The following is a 20,758-nucleotide window of genomic DNA, read 5'->3' as shown; positions in this document are numbered from 1 at the left end:
AGCTTTCGATGAAATAAAACGAAAAAAAAAGAAAACCAACAACAGAGGACATTCAAACTCAGTCGAAAACGGCACTGCAAAAAACATAAACAACATCAAACAAGTTTTTGAGATTACAAAACGCCTGAGAGGAAAACTAACGCCTGAGAAACACGTTCTCCTATTTATTAATACGGTGGTTGTCTCGTGTGCCCCGGAAGGATAAACAGATTCTGCTCAACAAGTTGCGTCCATCGTGTTACTCTTGTAAGTTCTATTTGGTTATGATTTCATTCGGAATGTCACATTTAGGGTAAAAAGGACGGGATTTGGGGTTGCCACAAGCAGAAAAAAACATCCGAGGTTATAATTAGTTATCAAAGGTACCAGGATTATAATTTAGTACGCCAGACGCGCGTTTCGTCTACATAAGACTCATCAGTGACGCTCAAATCAAAATATTTATAAAGCCAAACAAGTAAAAAGTTGAAGAGCATTGAGAATCCAAAATTCCAAAAAGTTGTGCCAAATACGGCTAAGGTAATCTATGCCTGGGATAAGAAAATCCTTAGTTTTTTGAAAAATATAAAGTTTTGTCAACAGGAAATTTACAAATATAAGTGACACAGATATTTTATAGCGGTCAACCAACTTGTGACGGTGATAATATTTTATTGAAATTAAAACGCTTTAAATTTTTCTCTACCGTTCAAGTAAGTATATATTTTGCCTATTTATCTTTTTCTTAACAGGACATCTTTACATGTTTAATTGTTTTGTTAATCTTCCCATTCCTTTAGCTACAACTCTCTTGGTTAGATTGGGAGACTAAATTGGACTTCCGACATTGTCTATAATTAAAGAGTGTAATCAGTATTCTTTGATTTGCTTTTCATCTTATGCAGACAACAGTTTAGATATTTATATTCATCTAGTCACGAGATATATACAAGTACCCCAATGAGTCAAACAGTTAGTTGTAAATCTAGTAATGTAATTCTGATAATTTAAATATTGAATAATACCATTTAGTCAATTCCAGCGGGTAAAATAAGACTTCCACAATGAAATCGCGTTTAAAAAAATATTATGTCTTGGAAAAAATGGAATGTTTTCTTTATCATACACTGTAAGTAGCTGATCGTCATTAAACAGGCAGGTAACATGATTATATACTGAGATAACGCAGTGTTTACTTATGATATATTAGATATAGGCGAATAGGTCCGATTTATTTACTTTGTTGGTAAGTAATTATCTTTTAATGATACGATTCATAAAAACACACATAGATAAAATATTTCGGTTGAAATATGTTTTTTTTAAATTTAAATTTATTTTTTTTTTATAAATTTTAGTTTTACAAGAAAATGATAAAATGGACACTTCGAGATTCTTTTCTTTGTTACTTTATTTATAGTTAAGCTATGTATATCGTATGTTAGAAGCAACCTTTCATTTACGATTTGGCGAATGAAGTTCGTAAGGGCTAAACTTCACAAAAACATATAAAAGTTGCAATCATGATTTATAAATGAGTATTTACACAGACTTTAAAAAGTAAAATCACAAAAATACTGAACTTAGAGTAAGATCAATTGGGAAAGTCCATAATCACATGGCAAAATCAAATAACAAAACGCATCAAAAACGAATGGACAAGAACTGTCATATTCCTGACTTGGTACAGGCATTTTCAAATGTAGAAAATGGTGGATTAAACCTGGTTCTATAGCGCTAACCCTCTCACTTTTGTAATGACAGTCTCATCAATTTCCGATATTTTTACATTGATGCGTTAAATAAACAGACACAATAAATATAATAGTCAAAATATGGGTACATCAGTCATCATCGTTTAACAATTTTAAAAGGAACAATTTAACAGAACACAAAAACATCTACTATCTACGAACACATTTATTGAGTGTCTGACGTCAGAAAATTTTATACGTCACATAAATTTGTCGTTCAATGTGCGTACAAACAATTTTAAAATTTTCATGGGAATGTTAGCATACAGGGTTAAAAAATCAAAAGTATGTAAGAATAAATTTAAGAAATAGACCGAGATTTAAACTAGTCCAAAAGTTATATATAGAATTTATAAGAATCCAAAAATAGTTAATACCACTACGCGATTGAATGATTTTGACGTTTGTGGTTCAACGTAAATATTCAAATTCGTGTTCATTCGACAACTGTTTCTTATAGCATTGTAGCTTATATTATGCTGTTTAACATCGAATGCAACATCTAAGCGGTTATCCAATTCCTTTAATACTTGAACAATCTCTTTAACTATAACGTCTAAAATGCTATAGTCTATTCAATCACTATACTTTTTCAAAAACCTTTATGAATAAGGTACTAGAATTTAGATGTAATTGTTTATACAATTTATAAACTTTTAAAAGATGTAGTATTTTTAATATAACTTTTAAAAATAAGGCGTGAACTGCCTTTGTAATATATTTTTACCTTTAAACAATAAGGTGTAAAATGTCATTAAAATTCAATTCATGCCATACTTTTTTAACCTTTAAGCATAAGGTGTTAAATGTCATTGGTTATACAATCCATGCGATACTTTTATAACATTTAAACATAAGGTGTAGCATGTCATTGCTTATTCAATCCATACAGTTATTTCATAACCTTTAAGCATAAGATGTAAAATGTCATTGATTATTCAATCCATGCCATACTTTTATAACCTCTAACAAATGGGTGTAAAATGACATTGTTTATTTAATCCATACAATACTGTTACAACCTTTAACAATAAGGTGTGAAATGTCATTGATTATTCAATCCATGCAATACTTTTATAACCTTTAACAATAAGGTGTAAAATGTCATTGATTATTCAATCCATGTAATACTGTTAAAACCTTTAACAATAAGGTGTAAAAATTCATGGACTATGTAATCCATGCAATACTTTTATAATCTTTAACAATAAGGTGTAAAATGTCATTGATTATTCAATCCATGCCATACTTTTATAAACTTTAACAAATGGGTGTAAAATGACATTGTTTATTTAATCCATACAATACTGTTACAACCTTTAACAATAAGGTGTAAAATGTCATTGATTATTCAATCCATGCGACACTTTAATAAACTTTAACAATAAGGTGTAAAATGTCATTGATTATTCAATCCATGTAATACTTTTATAACCTTTAACAATAAGGTGTATAATGTCATTGATTATTCAATCCATGTAATACTTTTATTACCTTTAACAATAAGGTGTAAAATGTCATGGACTATTCAATCCATGCAATACTTTTATAACCTTTAATAATGGGTGTAAAATGTCATTGATTATTCAATCCATGCCATACTTTTATAAACTTTAACAAATGGGTGTAAAATGACATTGTTTATTTAATCCATACAATACTGTTACAACCTTTAACAATAAGGTGTAAAATGTCATTGATTATTCAATCCATGTAATACTTTTATAACCTTTAACAATAAGGTGTATAATGTCATTGATTATTCAATCCATGTAATACTTTTATTACCTTTAACAATAAGGTGTAAAATGTCATGGACTATTCAATCCATGCAATACTTTTATAACCTGTAACAAATGGGTGTAAAATGACATTGTTTATTTAATCCATACAAAACTATTAAAACCTTAAACAATAAAGTGTGAATTTCATTGATTATTCAATCCATGCGACACTTTAATAAAGTTTAACAATAAGGTGTAAAATGTCATTGATTATTCAATCCATGCGACACTTTAATAAACTTTAACAATAAGGTGTAAAATGACATTGTTTATTTAATCCATACAATACTGTTACAACCTTTAACAAAAAGGTGTAAATTGTCATTGATTATTCAATCCATGTAATACTTTTATTACCTTAAACAATAAGGGGTAAAATGTCATGAACTATTCAATCCATGCAATACTTTTATAACCTTTAACAAATGGGTGTAAAATGTCATTGATTATTCAATCCATGTCATACTTTTATAAACTTTAACAAATGGGTGTAAAATGACATTGTTTATTTAATCCATACCATACTGTTCCAACCTTTAACAATAAGGTGTGAAATGTCATTGATTATTCAATTCATGCGACACTTTAATAAACTTTAACAATAAGGTGTAAAATGTCATTGATTATTCAATCCATGCCATACTTTTATAAACTTTAACAAATGGGTGTAAAATGACATTGTTTGTTTAATCCATACAATACTGTTACAACCTTTAACAATAAGGTGTAAAATGTCATTGATTATTCAATCCATGTAATACTTTTATAACCTTTAACAATAAGGTGTAAAATGTCATGGACTATTCAATCCATGCAATACTTTTATAACCTTTAACAAATGGGTGTAAAATGACATCGTTTGTTTAATCCATACAATACTGTTACAACCTTTAACAATAAAGTGTGAAATGTCATTGATTATTCAATCCATGTAATACTTTTATTACCTTTAACAATAAGGTGAAAAATGTCATGAACTATTCAATCCATTCAATACTTTTATAACCTTTAACAAATGGGTGTAAAATGACATTGTTTATTTAATCCATACAATACTGTTACAACCTTTAACAATAAAGTGTGAAATGTCATTGATTATTCAATCCATGTAATACTTTTATAACCTTTAACAATAAGGTGTAAAATGATATTGTTTATTCAATCCATGTAATACTGTTACAACCTTTAACAATAAAGTGTGAAATGCCATTGATTATTCAATCCATGCGACACTTTAATAAACTTTAACAATAAGGTGTAAAATGTCATTGATTATTCAATCCATGCGACACTTTAATAAACTTTAACAATAAGGTGTAAAATGACATTGTTTATTTAATCCATACAATACTGTTACCACCTTTAGCAATAAGGTGTAAAATGTCATTGATTATTCAATCCATGCGACACTTTAATAAACTTTAACAATAAGGTGTCATTGATTATTCAATCCATGCGACACTTTAATAAACTTTAACAATAAGTTGTAAAATGTCATTGATTATTCAATCCATGTAATACTTTTATAACCTTCAACAATAAGGTGTAAAATGTCATTGATTATTCAATCCATGCGACACTTTAATAAACTTTAACAATAAGGTGTAAAATGTCATTGATTATTCAATCCATGTGATACTTTTATAACCTTTAACAATAAGGTGTAAAATGTCATGGATTATTCAATCCATGCAATATCTTTATTACCTTGAATAACAATCGGGTGTGGAATGTCATTGACCATTCAATTGATCGAGTATTTTTATACATTTATCAATATATTTGTGACTTTTGTTTGTAAAATGCTTTACAATATTAGACATGCTGCAAAAGATACTTGAATGAAAATGTGACGAATTTTTTTTATGTTCAGGTAAAATATCAGTAGAAACATCCACTATCATACAATTGAGTCATGTACATGGCATATGATATTGAACCAATATACGTCATGAAAGGAAAGGGGAAAAAAAACCCAATAGATATGAAAAAAGTAGTTGCGTTTGGTAATTACATTTTGGTTTGATGGTTACATGGATAATATTTCAGTAAAAACGTAGTCAACAATCCTTTTAAAAAAAACAAACAGGTTCCGGATGCATTTGATTCGTTTTTCGGTTTAAAATCTTTTAATAAAAAGTTTATTTTTTTAAAAGATATTTGCCTATTTTCGTAATTAATGTATCCAATCCTCTTTAATCTGTAGTATTTAAATCAAATCGAGACAACTGACTTTAAGCAAATTGCTTTTCTATAATCCATTTACATAAAAATAATAATACATAATGATATATAATATTCGTATATACGATAGGAATGTATTTCCTGTTAATCAGGCGCGGATCCAGAGGGGGGGTTCCGGGGGTTGGAACCCCCCTTTTTTTGGACGATCAATGCATTTGAATGCGGACATGTAATTGGAACCCCCCCCATTTGTCCTGGGTTAGGAACCCCCCTTTTTAAAATGGCTGGATCCGCCCCTGGTTAACCATTACAATAATCGTCTAAACTTTACTCAAATATCTTATAACTATGTGTGGGACCATGTGCTAACCTCTAAAGCGCTAAGATGTTCATATTCGCTGTTTACTGGAGGCCATGTTATGAATTCTAGAGTTTCTATGTACATGTACATATTCTCTGTTAACTAGGGGCCATTTGCTAACCTTGAAAGTTACGATGTACGTGTTATCTGTATACTGGGGAACTCGTTTTAACCTCTAGAGTTGAGTTGTATGTATAATCTGTTTACTGGGTGTCATGTTCAAACCTCTTTAGTTGAGATGTACATTTTATCAGTTTACTAGGGGCCATGCAATGTTCTAACCTCTAGCATTGAGAGGTACGTATTATCTGTTTAATGGGGGCCATGCTTTAATCTCTGCAGTTGAGAGATACATATTTCTCTGTTTTCTTGGTGCCATGTTCTAACCTCTAAAGTTGCGATGTATGTATTATCTGTTTAAAAGAAGGACAAAAGATACCAGAGGGACAGTCAAACTCATAGATCGAAAATAAACCGACAACGCCATGGTTAAAAATGAAAAAGACAAATAGACAATAATGTCGTCCATTATCACTGATCTAGTTCAGATATTTGTTAAGGGGCCAGCTGAAGGACGCCTCCGGGTGCGGAAGTTTCTCGCTGCATTGAAGACCCATTGGTGACCTTCTGCTGTTGTTTGTTCTATGGTCAGGTTGTTGCCTCTTTGACACATTCCCAATTTCCATTCTCAATTTTGAATAATAGTACACATGAAACAACATAGTAAACTAAAGACTAAGCAACACGAACCCAACCAAAAAACTGGGGTTGATCTCAGGTGCTTCTGAAGGGTAAGCAGATCCTGCTCCACATGTGGCACCCATCGTGTTGCTTGTGTTATTACAAATCCGGTAAATAGTCTAGTTCGGTAGGTCACATTGGTGAAAAGGGAAAGGGATTGTAGTTACGACGTAAGGAACATATCTGATATCATCTGTGAACCGGTTATTCATTAACGGTCAACCGACTCGTGTTGGCGTCCGTAAAATGTACGAAGGGGTGATTTCCACTTCACCATTTGGAACTCTTGGTTTAATAGCTTCCGTTTGAGCAGTAACCCTCTATCAAGGAAATCATGATAGGACATACAAGCCGGGGAATATCGTATCATTTGGGAGATATATACTCCGTATGTTGGCGCTGCTGGAATGTTCCTACATAGAAATTGAAAGTTCACAATTGGGCAGCTGAAATCATCTCTCTTGTCGTAAAGTTTTGTTTTCAACCGACCCTCATTGTCAATTTCTAGATGCAAGTCAAGATGTGAGGCATACATAACTACATCTGTAGTATTTTTTATCTCCAGTTCGATGGGGTAGATTTTTATGTTATTTAGTGAGAGAATGTTCTGACCTTTAGAGTTAAGATGTACGTATTATCCGCTTTCCGTTGTCTGATTACTGGGTGTCATGTTCTAACCTCTAAGAGTTGAGAAGTACGTATTATCCGTTTTCTGGAGTCCATGTTCTAACCTGTAGAGTTGAGAAGTACGTATTATCCGTTTTCTGGAGTCCATGTTCTAACATGTAGAGTTGAGAAGTACGTATTATCCGTTTTCTGGAGGCCATGTTCTAACCTGTAGAGTTGAGAAGTACGTATTATCCGTTTTCTGGAGGCCATGTTCTAACCTGTAGAGTTGAGAAGTACGTATTATCCGTTTTCTGGAGGCCATGTTGTAACCTCTTTAGTTGAGATAAACGTAACATCTATTTATTGGGGCCCATTTCATGTTCTACCCTCTGGAATTGATATATACCTATTTTATCTGTTTTCATGAGGCCATGTTTTAACCTATTTAGTTAAGATAAACATTCTATATAACATATTCTAACCTCAATTTACCCATTTCTCTGATTACTGGGTCCATGTTCTAACATCTATTGTTGAGATGTACATATAATCTATTTACAATGCCCTATTCTAACCCCAAGAGTTGAAATATAGCATTTTATTTTGTTTATGTCTTATTCAGCTTCAATACGCTGTATTATTGAATGGAGCATGAAAAGCGTCAATGTCATTATATACCCATCACTAAGTCTATTTCTATCATATAAACTATAAGCGATTTTAGAAGACACTTATGTATGATTGATGATATACTTGTGCCTAACGAAAATACCTGTCACAATTTAAGTTGTCATGAATCTTCTTTATCACTGGAATTTGCAAATGGTCAATAAAAATTGAATTTACAAAAGACTGTTACAAATTACATATGTATTTTCTTACTGTAGCTTTTATATTTGCTATGAAATACACTAATAATTGATAAGAAAGTATTTAGATGATTTCAGAATCAACATTAATATGGGCATGTTTACGTCTATTTTAATTATGGTGACTGCAAATAAACATAGTCATTAAGCAATTAGCAGGCCAGCGGTCAAGGCTTTTTATGATAACAGTACTATAGGATGTACTCGATGTACCAAACAGGATATAATTATGCTGATTTTTGTTGCATGTGAAATGACTTGATGTAGATTGAGATCTCCCGATCACAACCTGTGCAAATCAATAATTGATGATGACAACTTAAAACTGCTGATTCTGACCAGTCGATAAAAAGAGTTTTGTTGATCGAGATGTAAATTAGTGTTAAAATCTGTTTCGTTTCTTTACATGGAAAAAGTGAGAATATTTGATTTAAGTTATTTGTTTTACAAATTAAAAACTTCGGAAAAAGTAAAGATTAAACAATTTTCTTTTTATTTATTACAAAAACCTTTTTATTATATTACCGTTAAGAGAAATTGATCGGAAAACTAACATTGATAAAGTATTTTAAATCAGATGATTAAACAATGAAGATTTCTACAAACCGATATATTAAAATTGTTTAACTAATGTTTTACATGAGCGGTTAAGTTAGCATGCATTTAACATTTAATTGAAACTAGCAAGTATTGACTATATGTTTAATTTCTCTATCATACAAAATTCCGACACTTTTTCAGAGACAGCGGTTGACAGAATGAACAAAGACGTTGTATCTGGATAAATCTGTGAAATTATATTACTGGACTATTTTAAATGAACAATGTCGGATTTGTCAGATAATCCTCATTTAAAAGCATTTCTGGAAAGTTCATTGAGCTGTGTAAAGACGCCAGATGACGGTAAGAATTTTCATTCTAATACTGGTTTACAGTTACTGGTTCTCCAAAAACTTGTTAACATTTACTGGAGTTCCTAAAACTTGTGTACAGTTGTTATTTATATAGAAAGATAAAAGACGATTTTGATTTAGTTTAATGAATAGTCTTAGGGCATGCAATAGTAAAAAAAACATTGGTGCAACAATTCAAGATGTGATGAAAATGAAGAATGATAAACAGAATAAAGTATTGATAACATAAAGTATGTGATGAATAAGAACATTGCAGTCTATATCAAAACAATAAACATATATTGTCTGAAGAAAAGTACTACCCGAGTACAATCTAATCAGGACATCTATTCTAATTCAAACCTTCTTTCGTAGTAATCTGTTCTCTCATGTTGAACAATTGAATAAGTATCCTAGATTTTGATCTTTGCTGTGATATACGTAATAACTGATATATATATTTAAAAAATATTCAAATGTAATCATATTGCACAATAAGACAACGTTTAATCTGTGCTATTTAAACTTTAAACACGATTAAAATGAACGTTTTGGATTTATATTAAGATAATCGTCGAAATGATATCTCCATTTCAACACTATTTCATACATTTTCAATATGTGTAGAAATAAAGACATTTTTTTAAAAGTACAGAAATTAATTTTTCTTATGTCTCCTACGGATTGTGTGTAACTTTCGGTCTTTGTATATGCTATATGTTACAATTTTTGGCCCACCAATAACGATATATATTATTGCACTCATCTCAAATACACCCGTAAGTGAATAATTTGAAATCATTCTTTTTGTAGAACTATCTAACATTTATTATTATAAATGCACATATCCCAAAAACGAAAATTCTGCTGTAAACTGCATTTATATTGACGGTAAGATATTTTAATCCTTTAAAATAGCAAATACTCGGCCTAATATAAACTCAATGAGGCTTTTTTTGCTATCCTCGGAATATTATCGGCAGTGTAATGTGTGTGTTATGAACTGCGATTGCAAACTGACGACACAAATAACAAACAACATTTATTTTTTGGTCATCAACCACCTTCAACGAATGCCTATACGATGAGTCAAGCCCTTACCTCTCTCAGTCTAGTAAAGTTGTCAATAAGTTTAACCAATTATTGTTTATATTAGAACAAACATTACGATATAACTAAAGAAAAACGCTGACAAAATTTCTGATTTGAGACATCAACATAGACATAAGGCGGGCTATAAGTAGTTTTTATAATACCATATCATTCAGTCGATTAAAGGAAATGCATTAATACACAAACAATGCAAATACGTTCAGAAAGCACTTAACTTTATTTAAGTAAAACACCCCGTATCAATGATATAATCACAGGTAATGAAAGCCAACCCAAAACACCTGATTTACTGATATTTAAATCATGATACCCATTAGATACAGCAATGTCATGAGAATCGGGGAAATACAGTATCATCGTTTAGGATATACCTCCAATTCATTAGCTTTAAGTTATAAAAACGTTTCCCATTTAATGATTTGTGAAAATAACACTTATTATAAAATTTTTGAAGTAAAAGTTTGGTTACAGGTTGCATTTCTGTAAATATTGACAATGCAGTTTCCCATAGGAACTCCTTTTATGGCTAAAACTGTACCACTTTTACTATGAAGTTTTGAATAAAATCTAGAACAAACTGTGCCCCTCTACTTGCCGACTTGTTTCTTTATTATTATGAGGCTGACTTCATGCAGGAACTTCTTGGGAAGAAAGATAAGAAGTTAGCAATATCCTTTAACTCTACTTTCCGCTATATAGATGACGTTCTTTCACTAAACAATTCAAAATTTGGTGACTATGTGGAACGCATCTATCCCATCGAATTGGAGATAAAGGATACTACAGATACAGTTAAGTCGGCTTCATATCTTGACTTACATCTAGAAATTGACAATGAGGGTCGGTTGAAACAAAACTTTACGACAAAAGAGATGATTTCAGCTTTCCAATTGTGAACTTTCCATTTCTAAGTAGCAACATTCCAGCAGCACCTGCATACGGGGTATATATCTCCCAATTGATACGATATTCCCGTGCTTGCATTTCCTATCATGATTTTCTTGATAGAAGGTTACTGCTCACAAGGAAGCTATTAAACCAAGAGTTCCAAATGGTGAAGTTGAAATCACCCCTTCGTAAATTTTACAGACGCCATCACGAGTTGGTTGACCGTTATGGAAAAACCGTTTCACAAATGATATCGGATATGTTCCTTACGTCGTAACTACAATCCCCTTCCCTTTCATGAATGTGACCTACCGAATTAGACTATTTACCGGATTTGTAATCACATAAGCAACACGGCGGGTGCCACATGTTGAGCAGGATCTGCTTACCCTTTCGGAGCACCTGAGATCACCCCTGGTTTTTTGTGGGGTTCGTGTTGTTTATTCTTTAGTTTTCTATGTTGTGTCATGTGTACTATTGTTTTTCTGTTTGTCTTTTTCATTTTTAGCCATGGCGTTGTCAGTTTGTTTTAGATTTATGAGTTTGACTGTCCCTTTGGTATCTTTCGTCCCTCTTTTATCCTAGAATTGAAAGTTCATATGCACTACAATTTTTTTCAAAGGTCAAAATATAGGGCTGTGCGGCATATTTTCAACGCTTATATGCCCTGAACTTCTCACAAATTAAACTAACACTAATTTTCTTAAATACCCCTACCTCGAATAAAAGGTTACCACAAATTTCAATATAAACAAATTGCACATGTATATTTACTGGTAACATTCCCAAGTTATGTCTCTATGAGATAGAACACAGAGATCATAACTGGGAACCAGTATGTAAAGCAAAATTAATTGTCTATGACTATTCTAAATCTCTCCAAAAGAGGCGTGGTTTGAGAAACAGCTGTATTTACAAAGTGCAACCTACACATCCATTAAATTTGTCTGCATGTGTACTAAAAACCTGTTACAGTTTATACCAACTTTTGATATTTTTTAACCCTAAGTCTTTCAAAACGTTGTTTTAAAATGAACATATATAATGTGTAAATTAGAACGTCATTTCAGACACATCATATATCTTTGGTGTGGTTGCTATTTGACTCCGGCAAAAACTCTCCCATTTTATAGCAAGTTTATAACGCTGGTTTCATAGGATAAGCAAGCAGGTCACTTATTTGAAACGTAGAGCCAAAACTTTTCTTAAACACATCGCATAATCCATGGCTTTTTCTGCTGTGTTTTTTTTTCGGACGTCTATACGTCTAAGTAATGTAAAAATAACTCAAAAGATTGTTAACGACTGTGACCTTCCAACAATGCTTTTCAATCCATGAGCTAGGTGTTGCTCGGTCCCTTATTGAATATATTTCGACATTCGAATTGTTTGACTAGTTTTCTTTTGTAATTAAAGTCCTAACTTGTACTTGTGAAGATTAATTATTTGTTTAATGGCTATAATCTATCAAGGAAATCCTTGTTTATCTTGATTTATATAAGCTAAGAAATAATGTAACTTGTATCTAATAATCTTTGTATAAACTGTTATATATAAAGTACTTTACATGGACGGTCTGTTCAGAGATCAGATGTTAATTACGCTTCTAGTATTATTCATTTTTTCTGTTATATATCATGTTAATTGTATAAATTATATGATGATTTCGAGTTAATTTATAAACCTCATAACTATTCTGTTAACAAACAGATGGATGTATTGTTCCGCTTAGTATAAGATATAACAGCATTTCCCTATCTTCTACATTAATTATTAAGAAAAAGACAAATTGAATGTAAATGAAAATGTCAAGCAGATTACTTCAGATTATTAAATTTACGTTTTAGACTCGTCTATGTACTGTTAATCAGAACTGATGTGTACTTTACGATTGACATCTACATTTATATCTTAACTCGATGTTAAGACCAATTTAGAAACTTTGATTCTTCAATTTGTTTTACGTTTAAAGAGTTCAAATGTTTCCCAAGACGGTCAACCAGTCTTTCATTATTCTAGGAAAAATACACACGTTAAAAGGAAGTAAATATGGATCAGGTGGGTATTCTGGTTCTCATATTCAAAGTTCTATTTTGAAGCAATTCCTGCTGCCCTGTTCAATAGAAAATAAAACTGAAATACTGAAAAAGGAATGTTGTATTGGTTAAGATATAGCGAGCACATCTTCAGAAACGGTTTGCAGTGGACATAGTGCTGTGCCTAAATTTTTACAAGGGTATTCTTCATTCAAAAAAATAAAACTACTTCAAAAACTCTTGACGCATAGCTATTGTTTTTTTACAAACATGCACTTACCTTTGAGCAACAGGAAATGACTGAAAATAGCGGAACACAGCAATTTTATCTGAAACATGTATTTTGATTTTACGTTACTAGCAAAATTATGCTGTATACGCTGGTAAATTCTAAAAACAAAGAGTACGAAGTTAATTTTATCATTAAGAAAAATGAAACTAATATTTGAAATTTTATCTTGTTCACATACAATTATACCATTAAAACTTGTACAGTTATAAGATGAACAGGCGGTTAATTAATGTTTCAATCTCTTTGTTTTAATTCTCAATAGTACAATTACGTACGCTCTATTCCTTTTTGATGGTCATGGTAATGTTATTGAATGGCGATCCAGTGATTATTTTCAGGATTAGTGGAGAACCAACATATTCGTTTTTTATTGCTTTTTATTTAATATTCTTTTGATGGAAAGATGAAAAATGGCATAATCTATTGAGAGCTAATAAAATAATTGAGTTGACATATATTTTCAAACATCGATGTCACTTTGAACTTAAATATATACATCTGTTGGATACACTTACATTATTAATGCATACAGAACTGACGATTTTCTTGAAAGAAATCGTCATTGAGCATATATAATGAGGAAAACACAATTAAACAATTATGAAGTACCGTGCGACTCGCAGTGTGATCATTAATATTTATAAATTACTTATAAGTTACCATTAAACTCTTTGTCAAATAAAATCAACCGAGTGTATTGCTACAAGCGGAACCCGTATTAAATCGATACAAAATATAATCGTGTAAGCTCTCCAGCAAAACAATGAAAACGGACAATGTAAAATATTGCAAGTGATAAGAAATGCTACAGAGACATAAATCTGATTCACGTGTGTATAAAAAATAGCATCAATTACCCAACTACTAGTGCAAATTCTTATTTAGAAGGGGGAAATACGATTAAGGGTTAAAGAGACTTTTGTTGATGATAAAACCCGACAAATAGCGAAACCTCGACATACCTTTAATTTTCTCTTTTAAAGGTTTGGTCATGAATGAGGTTATACTGACCTACTTCCAAGTACAGTTTTGGACCCTTAACAAAGTTATTCTGACCTACTTCAATAAACGGTGTTTGGCCAAGATAATTTAAAGGTTATCCTAGCCTTCTTAAAAGTACAGTTTTGGACCCTGAATAAAGGTATCCTGGCCTACTTCAATGTATGACCTTTTGCCATGATTAAGGTTATTCTGACCGCTTCAAAATACAGTTTTGGACCCTGAATAATAAAGTTATCCTGACCCACTTTTATGTAAGGTGTTTGGCCATGATTAAAGTTATCCTGACCTCTTCAAAGTACAGTTTTGGATTCTGAATACAATTATTCTTACTTACTTAAATGTACGGTTTTTCGCCATGATTAAGGTTAACCTGACCTCTCCAAAGTATAGTTTTTGACCCTGAATAAAGTTATCTCGCCCTACTTTTAAGTATGGTGTTTTGCCATGATTGAGGTTATCCTGGCCTTTTTAAAGGTACAGTGTCGGGCCCTGAATAAAGTGGTTGTGACGTTTTTAATGTGAAGCGTTTGGTCATGATTAAGGTTATTATGACATAATTGAAAGTACAGTGTTTTGAATAAGGTTATACTGACTTCTAAGTTTGGAACCTGAATAAGATTATCCGGACGTACTACAAAGCACAGTTTGGGACCTGAATAAAGTTACCCCGACATATTCAAAGTACAGTGTTATGACATCAGCTGACAAGAACACAGACTTAGTTTATAATTAACAGTTTTATATGACTGCATAGTCAAATCGTTAATGGATGCTATTAGGATAGAATCAAGGATGGCTGGTATATATGTTAGTCGTACTTAATAACAAGCTGAGTCTCTCTGTAATAAAACAATAAACATACTGTTAGCAACATCTGTGTTTCCAATAATTCTATCTATGTAGTTATTTTACTTAATTGCGCTACTGAACAGATCAAAAGGCAGGTGCTCCCTAGCATAAAAGGAAACATAGTCTGACAACCGGATACCTAAGAAATGGATATCGCAGTTTCTTATAATTAGAAGACATAAAATAAAACAAAAAATATTTCCAATTAAGAACAAACTTAAACTTTAACTAATCTATAGAAAATAAAGCGAATACCACATGCCTAGAAATAGAAGACATTTCGTATTATTGGTGCTAGCGGGTTTATTTTTATTAGAATCAGCCGGTATAATATAGTACGTACCAGCATACTAAAGAAATACAGTTTTATAAGTTAAATGTCACATCAATTTCGCAGATGTTTTTAATCTTCTCTGTGTAAAAGAGGGACAAAAGATACCAGAGGGGCAGTCAACCTCATAAATCGAAAATAAACTGACAACGCTGTGGCTAAAATTAAAAAAAAGACAAACAGACAAACAATAGTACATATGACACAACATAGAAAACTACAGAATAAGCAACACGAACCCCATAAAAACCTAGGGGTGATCTCAGGTGCTCCGGAAGGGTAAGCATGTGGCACCCGTCGTGTTTCTCCGGTAAATAGTATAATTCGATAGGTCACATTCATGAAAGGGAAGGGGATTGTAAATACGACGTAAGGAACATATATCCGATATCATTTGTGAAACGGTTATTCCATAACGGTCAACCAACTCGTGATAGCGTCCGTAAAATTTACGAAGGGATGATTTCAACTTCACCATTTGGAACTTTTGGTTTAATAGCTTCCTTGTGAGCAGCAACCCTCTATCAAGAAAATCATGATAGGAAATTCAAGCATGGGAATATCGTATCAATTGGGAGATATATACCCATATGCAGGTTCTGCTGGAATGTAGCTACTTAGAAATGGAAAGTTCACAATTGGAAAGCTGAAATCATCTCTTTTGTCGTAAAGTTTTGTTTTCAACCGACCCTCATTGTCAATTTCTAGATGTAAGTCAAGATATAAGACCGACTTAACTCTATCTGTAGTAACAGTTCACTTCATTCAGCAATTTGATGTTGCTGGATACCAATAATTAGCTGGTCACATCATTCAGCGAGTTGATGTCTCATGGTATCAGTGAGTAGCTGTCAAGTTGATATTACAAGTTATCAGTTAGGAGCGTCCTAAATGTCCCTTTAAGGAAAATAAGGCCACCAATGGGTCTTCAATGCAGCGAGAAACTCCTGCACCTTCAGCTGGCCCCTTAACAAATATGTATACTAGTTCAGTGATAATGGACGTTATACTAAACTCCGAATTATACACAAGAAACTAAAATTAAAAATCATACAAGACTAACAAATATATAATGTTTAACCCCGCCGCAATTTTGCGCCTGTCCCAAGTCAGGAGCCTCTGGCCTTTGTTAGTCTTGTATTATTTTAAATTTTAGTTTCTTGTGTATAATTCGGAGTTTAGTATGACGTCCATTATCACTGTACTATTATGCATATTTTAGGGGCCAGCTGAAGGACACTTACGGGTGCGGGAATTCTCGCTACATTGAAGACCCATTGGTTGCCTTCGGCTGTTGTTTGCTCTATGGTCGGGTGGTTGTCGCTTTGACATATTCACCATTTCCTTTCTCAATTTTAACTATATATTTATTTAAAATCAAACTACTATCAACACGTTATAACGGCATAAGCAGACGAAAAGGGAAAATCTTATAACAAAAACATAATAACGTAATGGTATTTAAATAGTGCAAACTAAAACCTCAAATTTGATATTTTTTAGGCTTAATTTTTATAATTCTTGTTTGAAAATCCTCTTAAATCTAGATAGCTTACTCCATGTTTAAGAGTCTACAAAAAGTTCTTTTGGGTGATTTGATATGCATTTCGTTTCGTACAAATGTATTAGATTGCAGCTATTTTCTTTGTAATTCCGTTTCAATCGATGTCATGCATACCAAATGTATATCAAAACTAGTTTATTAAGTTTTATTGCTAATTAACAAACATTTGCAAAGTAGATTATTAAGTCAATGATCTGAAGCAAAATACTCTCAAACAAATCCATTGAAACTTCCGATGCCTAATTTATTTGGTCTGGCCAATCTCGTCAGTTATGTTGTATCGTTTAGTACAGAATATATAAAATGGCATGGTTGACAGTCAGAAAAAAATCCAATCAGGCTTTCATCAATTTTTAAATGATGCAGGCCTGTTTATATCTATTTGAAGTCTTTAATTGTACGAAATAACCTCACATATACAGTCGATATCAAACTTTTTGGTTATTGACTAGCTTACAAGTAAAGAAAGAGGCACACATTCCTAGATCGTTTAATGATATTGGTCGTTGCTGTTCCTTGTAAGAACTGTTTTAATCAAACAAGACATTTCTCGTTTAATGACTTATGATAATTGTAAAATGTTCTTTATGAAAATCAAGGCTTTTCTCGATAGATTTTAGAAAGGGGAGACGGTCATGATTTTGTTCACTGTCAATATTTTATTTAACTTCGATTTCAACTATTATACCATATTGTGTTGTGTCATTATTATGTTATCTGTTCTTCTTTTTAACGTCAAGTCAATATAATAGTATGTCATGACTATGTTGTCATCATTTTTTGTATTCAAATCATTTTTATTATGGCATGATTATCTTGCCCTTCCATTTGACGACAAGTCATATATTATGTAATTGTCGTTTTGCCCTCCCTTTTGATGTCAAGTCATATAGTTTTATGTCATGGTAATGTTGCCCCCTCCATGACGTCATGTCATATAATGCTATGTCATGGCATGTTGCCCTACCTTTTAATGTCAAGCCATATGTCATGACTATGTTGTCCTCCCTATGAAAGTCAAGTCATATTATATTAGTCATGGTTCTGCTGTCCTCCTTTTGACGCCATGTTGCACTACGTATCGTTGTCAAGTCATATAATGACATGTCATGACTATTTGTTGTCCTCCATTTTGACGTCGCGTCAAGTTATATTATGTTAAGATATGGATATGAATATAATTAAGAGAATACTTTCAGTAAAGACATATGAGACATCGACCAAACGGCACAAAAACAAATTAGAACTGAGAATATCAAACGTCTGCCCACAACATCTTATATTCCAAATGAGAATATAAAACATTTTAACATAACAGAATTCCATATAATCTAGAGCAGCATTCGGTTCTGGCCCTGTCTAAATAGTCGTAATATGATTTAGAATACGACAGTAATACGTTTGTGTATGTCAGTTTATGTATAGTTAATTATTTTCCTTGAAGGGACATTTAGGAAGCAATTTCCTTACATCTTATAATATATTGTAAATAGGTTTGATTGTAATGCATTTTGATAAGACGTTACTAAAGCCTCGGATAGGATCTTTTCTAGTTAATATAGGGGTTTCATCTATACTTGTTTGCAGGCATTTGTTCAAGTATATCATCGGTATATATGTCCTTAGATAGATTTTTTTTAATACTTTACCAAAATGTATATGTAACTATGCTTTAAATTTATTTGTGTGATAAAATATATGGGTCACGGTAAAAAATAATCGTGGGAATCCAAAAGAATCTATGAAATAGGATTTCGAACTGAATTATTTGCAGATATAGGTTTTGTAAAATGCTAAAAGAAAATATAAGAAAAATAAATGGTATCACTAATCTTATTTTCTTGCTGCAAGTAAACAAATTTTCTATAACATTCCTTTCATTGAATGTTTCCTCAAATTCGTATTGGCAGATCTCGTCAATACGACATGTAATGATTTTGTATGAATTACATTAACCTTATTTCATTTTTATACACATGGAAATTTCACTCACGCGAATTTCATCCCAAATGAGCTTATAAGTGAGAGCCACGAGAACTAGTTTCACGTGAATCTCATGCATGAGAAACTCGCGTTGATTTCACTTGATAATTAAAAGAAGTTTTTTAAAAAAGCTATTAAAAAACCTCTTAATTTTCAAATTTAATTAACATGACCAACACCAAAATTATGATGAAGTTCACGTGAAATTAACGAGAAAAATTTCACGTGAGGTCCATATGAATCTCAATTCATGTGTGTTTTACGTATAAACCATGGCAATTTTCACGTCATATTTTAATGCATAAAATAGAAACAATGTTGGGTAATTAAAGGTTTTAACATTAATTTTGGGAATACAATAACCGTAAAAATTAAGCAGTTTACACACTTATGACTTTAATAGTCATTAGTTAGAGCTAGGACCAATGTAAGAACAACTTAAACCTTTGAAGGTAAAGAGTTGATTGGATACTGAAAGGTCACTGGTTCTCATTCAGTCAAAACATTTCATAACTGCAAACGATGTAATTTTAAAACTTTGTGTTTGCAAAAGCTTTTATTCGTCCTCGTTTATGTCGGAGAACATTCTTGTCGAATTTGCAAAGTTTTGTGAACTCTGACATTCGTATCACACATTCTGAGTTTGTCTGTCCTTTTATTTTTTATCGCAATTTACTTATAATCGATATAAATCATTCTTAAATGTGTTATAAAATTATTTACTGTCAGTATATCAAAAATTAATATAACGAATTTTCAATTTTCAACGACTTATTCGGATACGTTGTACCTTTTAATAATTGAATTTGGTGTATTTAAATTGTTAATGAAATATTTAGTAAATCTCTTTATATAATTTTGTACATAAACATCATAAATTATTAGGAGCAATTCGTTATCATAAAAGATTTAATTCATAATAGCTAAATTAAGTATTTCTAAGGTTCGAAAGTTTAAATTGAAAAAAACGAATTACATTATTTGTTTGATTTGGTGAATAAACCTTTTAATGTAGATAATTCTTTACCGTTGAATTTGTTATTTGCTATTTTAAATTTGGAAAAAATTTGATAAAAAAAGTCGGAAAATTTCTGAATTACAATTAAAGGGTCAATAGCTGTCAAGCTTATGTTCACCGATTTGAAAAATTAAGATATATCAATCATCGTTTTTACTTGTATAAGATTATTCTTTAAATGATTTACCTTTGTTTCACTTTCAATGTTGACATTCTTTTCCTTCAAATAACCGAACACGCGCAAATCATGCGTTATAACTCAAACTAAATTGGACGTACATGAATATGGATTCAATCAGGCCGAATTATTCACTAGCAAATGAATAATTCATCATTAAGGTTTCGTAGCCTGATTTGACAAAATAGAACCATACTGTCTGCTAAAAGCGAATACTTATTTAACTATAATTTCACTTTCATTAACGATTGGACAAAAACAAATCATACTTTATATTTTGTATATATCTCGTAGCTAGTGCCCCCTTAACATTTGAATTAGTGTAAAGCA

General features: G+C 31.7%; 1 protein-coding gene across 2 annotated transcripts in view; it reads left to right on the top strand.

The window, feature by feature from the left end:
* Positions 1-1,160: 1,160 nt before the first annotated feature.
* Positions 1,161-20,758, top strand: part of LOC139513721 (calcitonin receptor-like) — a 61,957-nt gene continuing 42,359 nt past the window's right edge. Inside the window, exons 1-2 of one of the 2 annotated variants that reach the window (XM_071302467.1) lie at positions 1,161-1,225; positions 9,023-9,184. In XM_071302467.1, the coding sequence (XP_071158568.1) occupies positions 9,106-9,184 (79 nt within the window). In that variant the 5' untranslated portion in view covers positions 1,161-1,225; positions 9,023-9,105. Of the gene's footprint in view, positions 1,226-8,296; positions 8,697-9,022; positions 9,185-20,758 lie in introns of those variants that run through there. The other variant, XM_071302466.1, reaches the window with a different exon arrangement.

Source organism: Mytilus edulis, chromosome 2 (genome assembly GCF_963676685.1).
Source record: "Mytilus edulis chromosome 2, xbMytEdul2.2, whole genome shotgun sequence".
Taxonomy (NCBI): Eukaryota; Metazoa; Mollusca; class Bivalvia; order Mytilida; family Mytilidae; genus Mytilus; species Mytilus edulis.
This window is presented reverse-complemented; position numbering and strand designations above follow the sequence as displayed.